Source organism: Sander lucioperca, chromosome 19, assembly GCF_008315115.2.
Source record: "Sander lucioperca isolate FBNREF2018 chromosome 19, SLUC_FBN_1.2, whole genome shotgun sequence".
In the NCBI taxonomy this organism is placed as follows: domain Eukaryota; kingdom Metazoa; phylum Chordata; class Actinopteri; order Perciformes; family Percidae; genus Sander; species Sander lucioperca.
In genome coordinates, this window is record NC_050191.1 from 2,898,225 (window position 1) to 2,909,835 (window position 11,611).

Below are 11,611 nucleotides of genomic sequence, written 5' to 3' on the forward strand. Positions count from 1 at the left end.
TGTGTTAAGCCATAACACTTCAATAAGTGGGGGAGTTGCCATTTTATTCACAAAGAATTTTAGTCCTGTCTCTTATGATGTTGATGAAATAGTAAAAGGTAGGCTTTTAAAAGTAAGAGCTGTTGTTGAAAGTTATGTGTTTATTTTTATTTGTGTATATGTTCCAACTGCACCAGTTGAAAGAATGGGGTTTTTTTTTGGACATACTATGTTCAACTCTACAAAACTGTTGCTCTGAAGACTTCTTGTTCCTAGGTGGTGATTTCAGTTGTACTGAGCATAATCTAGATCGGAATCACATGGAGCCTCATTTGGCTTCGCGTAAACGCTTAATTCATATTAGTAAAAAGTATGATTTATGTGATATTTGGAGATCTTTAAATGGTAACGATAGACAGTACACTTGGCTTCACACACGTGATAATGTTATGTCATTAGCTAGGCTGGACAGATTTTACAGTTTTAATCACCATCTTAGTATTTTCAATAAATTTTATATAACACCAGTAAGTTTTTCAGATCACAGTATGGTGCACTGTAAGCTTATTTTAAGCTCAATAAAACCAAAAAGTGCATACTGGCATTTTAATACTAATTTGTAGAGTGATCATTTTTTTAAGGAATCATTTAAGTACTTCTGGGAAGTTCACAGAGCAAAGAAGTCTTCTTTTTATTCATTGCAACAGTGGTGGGATGTTGGTAAGATACAAATCAGACAGTTTACTCAACAGTATACTCACAACGTTACTAAGGAGTTGACTCGTTCTTTAGAGCTTTTGGAGGGAGAGATAATTGAATTTCAAAATCTGGCACAATCTACCGGCGAGATTCATTATTTAGAAGCCTGTTCAAAGAAGAAAGCTCAGTTAGCTGATCTACTGGGGCATAAAATACAGAGGGCTCTGGTCCGTTCACGCTTTCAGAGCATTGATCAGATGGATGCACCGTCCCAATACTTTTTCAATTTGGAAAAAAAGAATGGTCAGAAACGGCTTATTCATGGATTGCGCTCCGAAGATGGAGTATTAGTGTCAGATCCTGCTGGTATTCGGGGAAGAGCAGTTAATTTTTATCAAAATCTGTATAGGAGCGAGCTGAAGTCAGAGTGTTGTGTGGACAACGTTTTCCTTGACAGCCTACCAAAGGTGTCAGAGGAGGCCAATAATGGTCTTGAAGGGGTGCTGACCCTGGAAGAGCTTTATAAGGCCCTGCAAAGCATGGAGTCTGGGAGGGCCCCAGGAATGGATGGCCTCCCGATTGACTTCTATAAGGCTTTTTGGTTGGAAATGGGTGTAGATCTGCTGGAGGTACTGAAGGACAGCTTGTCGGAGGGCGGGTTGCCGTTGAGTTGCCGAAGAGCGGTGATCACTCTTATTCCACAAAAAGGGGACCTCACAGATATAAAGAACTGGCGCCCTGTCTCGCTTCTCTGCAGTGATTATAAAATACTTTCTAAGGCATTGGGTAACAGATTGGCTGGAGTGTTGGGTCAGGTTATCCATCCGGATCAGACGTACTGTGTTCCTGGTAGATCTATATTTGACAATATTTCTTTTATTCGGGATATTTTTTATGTCTCTAAATTGTTAAATTTGGACTGTGGCTTGTTATCTTTGGATCAGGAGAAGGCGTTTGACCGAGTAGAGCACTCATATTTGTGGAGTGCTTTAACAGCTTTTGGTTTTGGCAAAAACTTTCTAGATATGATTAGGCTACTCTATTGTGACGTTGAGAGTATGCTGAAAATAAATGGTGGCTTATGTGCTCCTTTTCAGGTTCTCAGGGGTATCAGACAAGTTGCCCCTTGTCTGGAATGTTGTATTCCTTGGCTATTGAGCCATTGCTTCAACAGATAAGAGGTCAACTAAGTGGTTTGTCTTTACCGGTTTGTAATAAAAAGATGTGTTTGTCAGCCTATGCCGATGATATTATGGTCATGATCAACAGGCAAAGTGATGTGCAGATTTTATTTAATTTAATTGAAGAATTTAGACTGTTGTCTTCTGCAAAGGTTAATTGGAAGAAAAGTGATGCCTTATTGTTAGGACAATGGGCTGATGGTAAACCTTGCCTTCCTGATGGGTTGTGTTGGGGAAATGGGGGTATAAAATATCTAGGAGTTTATCTAGGGGATGACAGTGTGTTACAAAAAAATTGGGAGGGTTTGATGGAAAAAATTAAAGGGCGCTTGGAGAAGTGGAAATGGTTATTACCGAATATGTCCTATAGGGGGAGAACTCTCATTGTCAACAACTTAGTGGCATCTTCACTTTGGCATAGATTGGCATGTGTAGACCCTTCTCCACAGTTTTTAGCGGAAGCTCAAGCTGCTCTTGTGAATTTTTTTTGGGACAAATTGCACTGGATCCCACAGAGCGTTTATACCTCCCCAAAGATGAGGGTGGGCAAGGTTTGATTCATTTACAAAGTAGAATGGCTGCCTTTCGGTTACAGTTTGTAAAAAGATTACTTGATGGTTCTACAGATTTCAGCTGGCGTGCTGTGAGTTGCACTATTTTGCACACTATTGGGGGTTTCGGACTGGATAAATCCCTCTTTAATGGATCCAACCAAATTGGATTTATCGGAACTGCCTGCTTTCTATCAAAATCTTTTCAAGGTGTGGAGTTTTTTTCGTGTGCACAAGACTGAGAACTTCTATTCTCTCCACTGGCTCTTGCAGGAACCACTGATACTTGGGGCCCGTTTGGACATTGCTACTTACTGTTATCTGCCGGGGTTCAGCACCATTTTTCTGCAATCCAAGGTCTTTACTTTGGGACATTTGTTGACATTAACTGGGCCTCAATTTGAGAATGTGGATGTCGTATCCAAACATTTACGAATCAGATCTGTTCGCTTATTAACTCGTTTTTGGTCAAACTTAAAGCATGTTTACAGTTGAAGAAGAACATTTGTTAAGAGACTTTTCTACAGGGGCTTGTTCTCCTGATGTTGAGGACCCCTTTCGTGTTTGATTATTCAACCCAATCTTGAAGAGGGTACAGGTTTTTTGCTGAAATCAGGTGAATCTTTGTTTTTAGATTTCTTGTCAAGTGATGGAAAAAAACTGTATAGAGCCTGTGTTTTGGTTTTTAATAAGAAAGTGTTAGAAAAGAGAATCGATACACCATGGCGTTCTGTTTTTAAACTGAGAAATGATGTAAAACCTGAATGGAGATCATTATATAAGCCACCATTGTCTAAAAGGGTTGGTGATATACAATGGAGAATTCTCCATGGTGCCATTGCTGTCAATTCTTTTATTTCAGTGTTGAATCCAGAAGTTAATTCTGTTTGCCCTTTCTGTCCTCAAAGGGAGACAGTTTTTCATGCTTTCATGCATTGTTTTAGATCAGAACCTTTGTTTATGAGATTAGAAGAATAGTTTTTGAGGTTTGATGAAACGTTTTGTATTGAGACTTTCATCTTGGGTTTTAAGTACTTTCGGAAAAAACGTTTCTTCTGTCAATTGCTGAATTTCATTCTAGGGCAAGCAAAAATGGCTATTTACATCAGTAGGAAAAACAGAGTGGAACAAAAGTGTAGCAATGATGTGAACGTATGTTTTTTAACTTTGATCAAATCTAGAGTCTTGATTGATTTCCGGTTTTCTAAAACTATGAGTGATCTTTCAACTGTTGAATTGATATGGTGCAGTCATGGTGCTTTGGGTGCAGTTTGTGAAGGTGATTTGTGTTTTCTTTTTAATTTCTGTAGTGTTATTGTGAAGAGATATTGCTAAAATTTCTCTCTCTCTCTCTCTCTCTCTCTGTCTGTCTCTTTTTTAACTTTTAAGATGATTATTCTTTCTTGTTTAATCTCTTCAGATAGTAAATATGAAGTATTTTAACATCATTTCTTGTGTTTTGTTGTTTTATAACAAAATTAAAAGGAAGCACAACAGTGGGAACAGATAACACACCAACAACACCAGGTACTTAACATCATACTCTCTCTCTCTCTCTCTCTCTCTCTCTCTTTCTCTCTCTCTCTCGTGATCCTTATGAAGCCTGAAGTATGAATTATCTACTACAAGTCTCAAACCTTGCCTTTATGTTTGTATTTTTTAATCCCTCGTAATGTGGTTTAGAAAAAAATTACAGATAAAAGCAAACATTTATTTTAAGGGTTTCATTAGAGGTTGGTGAATTTTCTCAAACCACAATCAAGACAATGTAGCAACGGGTTCATTAGATGGTTAAATTGTTTAAAGATACAATCATGAACAACATTCAAAGTAAGATCCAGTTGATGTAGACCTGATGTGAGGTGTGTTAACTAAGAGATACAGATTTGTACCAACAGAGACAGATTTACTTCGCAAAGTTTGTTTCAAAATGTTTACAAAAAGCAGATATAGTAATATTGTAGTTGTTATTTTTAACCAAACATGAAGCTGTAACCAAAATGTTTTTATTCTCCTTCCAGGTTGGTTGTTGTACATCATTGTGGCTGTGGGAGTAACAGCACTCTTAGCAGCAATCATCATCGTGGTAGTCATCAGACGGAAGAAAACTAAAAGTGAGAACAATCACAGATTCAACTTTTTTAACAAAAGGGTTTTAATAAACCTGGAATTTGACCGTGGAAGCTAAAGTCGACTCTCTTTTGTGTTTTCAGGGAACAACACGCAGACGAATGAAAACATTGTGAGTTTTAAACCTTAATAATCATATTTTTATATAGTTATGACTTTTAAAACAGTGTTTGTGGTAGATCTTCAGTTTGCTGTGTTGTATTGACATAAACCAGTTGCAGCAGCAAAGGTCTCCAAAATGACTGCAATCCAATATCAAGTTTAGAATTTAGCTTGAGAGGGACATTCAGGGAAAAATCAGAAGAAGATGTTCATTTACAGCATAGAACACAGTTAATACTATAATAAGTATCAATATTTTTTTATTTTACCTTTATTTTACCAGGGAAAAAATCACATTGAGATTAAAATCTCTTTTACAAGTGAGCCCTGGCCAAGAAGGCAGCACATAAAAATATACTTTAACATAGAACAAATAACAGACAGACAGGGATGGACAGCAATAAGAAATAAGAAATAAAAACAGAAAATCACATTTTAAATACAAGCGCAAACATGTTGATATATTTGATGTAGGCAGGACTTGAATTCAGTATATGAAATAAAAACCTGCAATTTTAGCTGATTTTGTAACTCATTCCATGAAGTTGGAGCACTGTAACAAAAAGCAGTTTATCCAAACTCTGTTTTAGTTTGTGGAACATCAGACATTATGTATCTACTTGATCTTAGATTATGTTCAGATCTACTAGATGTTAAGAGTGTAGTTAAATATGAAGAAGTATGACCAGTTATTGATTTGTACACAAAGGTCAACCAATGTTTGAGCCTTCTTGTGTTGAGTGAGGGCCAACCTACCATTTCATATAATACACAGTGATGGCTAGAGTACTTAGCATGAGTTATAAATCTCAGTGCTGAATGATACACAGAATCCAAAGATTTCAACAGGGACGTTGTGGAGTGTCTGTAAAACACATCTCCATAGTCTAAAATTGGCAAGAAGGTAGATTCAACCAACTTTTTCTTGACTTTCTGTGTGAACTTTTTCTGAAGTAAAAGCCCAACTTTAATTTCGATTTAGTGATTAACTGCTCAATATACAAATAGATGTATATGGAAAACCTTAACTAGTCTGTGTTTGTCCAGGGACTGAGCTTGAACCCTGCAGAGACTCAGTCTGCTCCAGAAACCAGTCAGAACATGGTAAGATCACACACACAAACACACACACACACACACACACACACAGTACAGAGTTACACCCACTGTTACAGGCATATAATTGTTCCCCAATACAGTCAAAAAGCTCTAAAAGTCCAACTTCCTTCTACCACAGAGAAAAAGAGAAGTCAAATTCTGCAACTAAACTACAACACCCAACATGTTACTGAGCAGCCATTATGTTTTCTTCTCTGTGCAGGCTGATCCTGAAGGTGGTGTTTTCTACGCCTCCATCAGCCACACCAAGAAGACCAGCAGTAAAGCTCAGGTCAGCTGTCTGATTGGTTATAGTGATGATGTTACTGAATGAAGAGTCTACAGCCATGTGAGCGGCTCTGTGAAGCTGCACAGTGCAGTTTGGAGCTGATTGCATCATGCAGCATGCTAACCACATCCATGGTGCTAACGTGCTGATGTTAAGCAACTGTAATCTTTGACATGGCCACTATCTTAGATCAGAATCTTAGCATGCTAACATTTGGTAATGGAAATTTTTCACAGCAGACATTTTGTCTTGTCATAGTAGGAAAAGCACAGCTGAAATTGATAACCTTAATGATGGCTCAATTCCATCAAGTGTCCCAGTAAGCTATTTCAGTGAGTCAGCATGCACCATACCAGGGCCTCTCCTAAGAGGAATGCAGCCATCATTAATGGTTTGGAATACACCTGTGCTGTTCCTACTATGACATGTCAACATGTCTGCCGTGAAAAAGGTATATAGGCATTAATCACAAAGTACAGCTGAGGCTGATGTTAAAAGGTTTTACAAGTATTGAAATTCACATTACTATTACTAGTCTATATCCACGACGTTCCACTTCCTGAATTGCTCCGGTGCTGCCGGAAATTCCGCCAGATGTCCCTCTTTTTCGGCTGGACGTCAGTTACCTTCAGCTGTCTTTGTGTTTCTGTAATTCTAAACCCCGGTGGATTTCTGAGGACTATGGTTAACTGCTCCTCAGATCTCTGCAGGGTAAATCCAGACAGCTAGCTAGACTATCTGTCCAATCTGAGTTTTCTGTTACATGACTAAAACAACTTAGCGCTGCCTAAGACGATTGTGATTGTTTTTAAAGAAATGCCAATAAACCAGAGTATGTTTTACTCCCATCCTGGAATGCTGTGTGGACTAGTCAGACCCTCCTCTACAGCGCTGTGGAGGAAGGTCTGGCAATGCAAGGTTAGGGGATTACCAAACTCTTTAAGATTAATTTTTTTCATTCAGTGTGTTGTGTCTGTTGTAATGTCTTGCATATTTCATGTTGTTGTGTTTATATGGGAATATGTACTAATAATCAACATTTCTGTAAATGTGCCAGTGTTAGCCAGCCAGCTGATCTTCAACTAGTCCTTAGGCTAGATATTTTGAGACTAGAGCAGCAGGAAACGACGTTCAAAGTATTGTCAAACAAAAACGGAGGCTAGCTCGCCCCTCCCTCCTCCTCATCCCCCCCCTCCCCCCCCCCTTCCGTGCTTCCTGAAACAGTCATGAACGTGCATTGTGGAAGTAGCCTACGTGCTAACGCTGCTGCGGTGATGGCTCAACCAACTCCTTCTTGTCTGTTATTGGCTGGAACACTGTTTGTTATGTTTGGTGGTGCAGGTCGGCGCAGTTTGTTTTTGTTGCCGTTTGTGGAGCCTGGGCTGTCTACAGAGACCGTGTTTTTTTACAGTGTGTTCAGGGGACAGGCAGCTAGCGGATAGTGAGGAGATGTTTGCTGTATGTGAAAAAAAATGTTGTAGCCTAAAAAACTCGTGACATCGCTTAGAGCACCTTTAAGGAGGCATGCAGAGGAACAGGAAGCAGCAAGACATAAACAGTTTCCACATTCAGTACACGTAGACAGGGACGTAGCACAAAATTCTGGGTCCTGTAGAAAGGCATTTTCTATGGGCCCCTCCCCGCATCCACAGCTATTCATTCTAGCATCTTTTTGGGCCCTCCTCACATGAGGACCCTGGGTACTCAGTCCCCTTTCCCCCCCCAGTCCGACGCCCCTGCACGAAGACATGGAACAAGCAAGCAACAAAATACAGCCGCGTCATGTCCTGCTGTGTCATTCATGTGTTGTGCTGTTTCCCTCTCTTTTCCCAGGCTCGGGGTAAAGATGCTGATGCTGATGATGAGGCAGTGACCTACAGCACCGTGAAAGCTCCTCCTTCTGCTGCTGCTGCAGCCTCTGCTGATGTCAGCAACCTCTACGCCACCATCAACAAACCAAACCAATAAGACAGCACGGTGTAGTTACAGCTCATAGCATTACAGGTATTTACATTGATAGTTAATAAAAAGACCAAGTCTGTTTTTATTCCGTTGGTGCCTTTTACTAGAATTCACTCATACTGTGTTACTGTATGAAGCCATTCAGCAACATTGTTTCTGCAGTAGAAATCCTTGTGATCATTTAATATGTATTCATATTTTTGTACATAACCCTTTTACCAGACCCTCTGGACCCTAAACGATATCATATTTTAATCATTTTACAGCCATAAGAGCTACAGACTTACCGTTTTTTCCAGCTAAAAGCTAACACTCTGGTTGTCCCGGAGGTGTCTTTGGTGTCTTTGTAGTCCCTACAGGAGGTTTTCTATCCAGCCTGGAACTTGTGCCTTTTTCGGAGTTGTTGAGCAATAAATCCAAACTCTTAGATCCAAGATTTATCCACTTGATGTCCATAATTTATCACGTTTTCGGTCATTTTTGCCGCTAGCTCTGTGCTACCGTCTAGCATAAATCTCCCATGATGCTTTGCGAAAGTGTTGACGTTTTTCAACCAAGACAGGTCCGTCACACAAAGACTATGTAGTGGAAAAGATAGATCACTCCAGGGAATCCGAGCGAGAACAAAGAGTATATAGTGGAAAAGATAGATAACTCCGGTCTATTACCGTTCTACAGAGGAGAATGGTGTCACTGTTTAGAGATTTGGCATACATTTGGGCCTTTTTTTGAAGAAATGTAAATAGTTTGTCATTTATATGAGTTATAATGTTCATTATGTTTTTTTTTGCACTGCATGACTCCAAATATATAGGAGAACTGTTTTAGACAACAAAAATGCTTGTGTAGCATTGCTGTGTGTGTGTGATATCAATAAATATGACATTATTATTTTTATTATTGGCATAAGTGAATGTCATGAGGGCAAAAGCGTCTGGACGTTTTTAGAAAAAAAATGTATATACACTCACCTAAAGGATTATTAGGAACACCGTACTAATAGCGTGTTTGACCCCCTTTCCCCTTCAGAACTGCCTTGATTCTTTGTGGCATTGATTCAACAAGGTGCTGGAAGCATTCTTTAGAAATGTTGGCCTATATTGATAGGATAGCATCTTGCAGTTGATGGAGACTTGTGGGATGCACATCCAGGATATGAAGCTCCCGTTCCACCACATCCCAAAGATGTTCTATTGGGTTGAGATCTGGTGACTGTGGGGGCCATTTTAGTACAGTGAACTCATTGTCATGTTCAAGAAACCAATTTGAAAGGATTCAAGCTTTGTGACATGGTGCATTATCCTGCTGGAAGTAGCCATCAGAGGATGGGTACATGGTGGTCATAAAGGGATGGACATGGTCAGAAACAATATTCAGGTGGGCTGTGGCATTTAAACGATGCCCAATTGGTACTAAGGGGCCTAAAGTGTGCCAGGAAAACATTCCCCACATCATTACACCACCACCACCAGCCTGTACAGTGGTAACAAGGCATGATGGATCCATGTTCTCATTCTGTTTACGCCACATTCTGACTCTACCATCTGAAGGTCTCAACAGAAATCGAGACTCATCAACTGTCTTCAACTGTCCAATTTTGGTGAGAATTGTGTGCAAATTGTAGCCTCATTTTCCTATTTTTAGTGGAGATGAGTGGTACCCGGTGGGGTCTTCTGCTGCTGTAGCCCATCCGCCTCAAGGTTGTTCGTGTTGTGGCTTCACAAATGCTTTGCTGCATACCTCGGAGTGGTTATTTGAGTCAAAGTTGATCTTCTATCAGCTGGAATCAGTCGGCCCATTCTCCTCTGACCTCTAGCATCAACAAGGCATTTTTCGCCCCCCAGGACTGCAGCATACTGGATGTTTTTCCTTTTTCAGACTGAGCAGATTGTGAAATACTCTGACCAGCCCGCCTGGCACCAACAACCATGATACGCTCAAAGTTGCTTAGATCACATTTCCTTCCCATTCTGACATTCAGTTTGGAGTTCAGGAGATTGTCTAGACCTGGACGACACCCCTAAATGCATTGAAGCAGCTGCCATGTGATTGTTTGTTTAGATAATTGCATTAATGAGAAATTTAACAGGTGTTCCTAATAATCCTTTAGGTGAGTGTATTTTGTCAACTGTATAAGTTATGTTTATTTCTTCAGTGTTTGACTCCCAAGACATATGGGAACTGATTTAGACAGGAGATTGGCTTAGCTTGTATTGCTCTGTGTGTGATATCAATAAATATCTGTGAGATTCATGTTCCGTTTTATTTATTTATTTGTCTTTAAGGTTCTACAACCTTTTTTACATTCAAGTGAATGTTAATAATGATGTACATAGATTGACTGTAGACAACAGGGTTGATGTTTTACAAGCTTTTTTAGAAAATAAAACCAGATGGACAATGAGTTGTAAAAATGACCTCAGGTTTAATAGGGTTAAAGCTGGAAGCTCTGACGGTTGACCACGATTAGAAATAAACTGGGAGCTGATTCTAACTGTATGAAATGATTCTGTTGTCATCTGTTTTACTCATGCTTTGTGTTTGAATATATAACACAGCTTTCAAACAGTTTAATTGGTAAAGTGATCTCTCAAAGTGAATTCATCCACTTCAGCACCATGGACAGTGACATTCCTAACTGAATTCTTCTTAATAAATGAGTGTCTGAACTCACTCTAAATTGATGTTTTAGGAAACCTGATAAGAACATATTTTATTTTCTTACTTTTTAGCATGATCTTTTATTTTTGAGCGTGATCCAAGCGTGCTGCCGCTCTTTGCGATAGATATTCTTTGTATAGATTCTGTAAAAGTGAATTATTCAGGATACAGAATGTAATGTGTCCTTACTGTTACTGTCCAGCAAAGCCTGTCATTGTTTATTTCTGTGGCCCTGCTGCACTCCAGATAGTTTCTGGTTAAAAGGTCTGGCACATTACCAATCTGGTTCAAATCTATTTAGCAAGATAGAGAATAATTTGTGTTGGTTAAGGGGTGGCAGCAGCTTAGTCCGCAGGGAGTTGGGCTGGGAACCGGAGGGTCGCTGGTTGAAGTCCCCGTACGGACCAAAGTACGGAGTGTGGATTGGTAGCTGGAGAGATGCCAGTTCACCTACTGGGCACTGTCAAGGTGCTAATGGGCAAGGCACCGTACCCCAACTGCTCAGGGCGATGGTCCAGCACTGGCAACCCACTCACTCTGACATCTCTCCATTTGTGCATGAACAGGTCCTGAGCATGTGTGTGTGTGTGTGTGTATTTCAGGCCTGTGTCTACTGATTTCCAACAAAACAGAGTGTAAATTGTAATTTCCCCACTGGGGATCAATAAAAAGTATTAAAAAAAAATAAATAAATAACATAAAAATCTCCGACAAAAAATATAGCGACCCAAGAGAGACGGTTATTGGACGTTTTCCTTTCAAACTCTCCATGCTTACACAAGGTCAAATTTGCAAAAATGTTGAATCTGTTACTATGAATATACAGAAAAACACCAAATTCCATCCAAATAAACAAAAATGAAAGGGAAATAATTGATTTAAAATCAAAGATAGGTCAACATCAAGTGCTGTTGGTTTACGGTTATTGTATTTATATTCATATCTTTTCAGTGTTAATT

General features: G+C 39.5%; 1 protein-coding gene across 1 annotated transcript in view; it reads left to right on the plus strand.

Annotated features, from left to right (window-relative positions):
• Positions 1-11,611, plus strand: part of LOC116056200 — a 44,266-nt gene that overhangs the window by 13,642 nt on the left and 19,013 nt on the right. Inside the window, exons 5-10 of the mRNA XM_035995316.1 lie at positions 3,896-3,937; positions 4,432-4,524; positions 4,624-4,652; positions 5,690-5,746; positions 5,964-6,032; positions 7,863-8,033. Of these exons, the coding sequence (XP_035851209.1) occupies positions 3,896-3,937; positions 4,432-4,524; positions 4,624-4,652; positions 5,690-5,746; positions 5,964-6,032; positions 7,863-7,997 (425 nt within the window). The 3' untranslated portion in view covers positions 7,998-8,033. The remainder of the gene's footprint in view (positions 1-3,895; positions 3,938-4,431; positions 4,525-4,623; positions 4,653-5,689; positions 5,747-5,963; positions 6,033-7,862; positions 8,034-11,611) is intronic.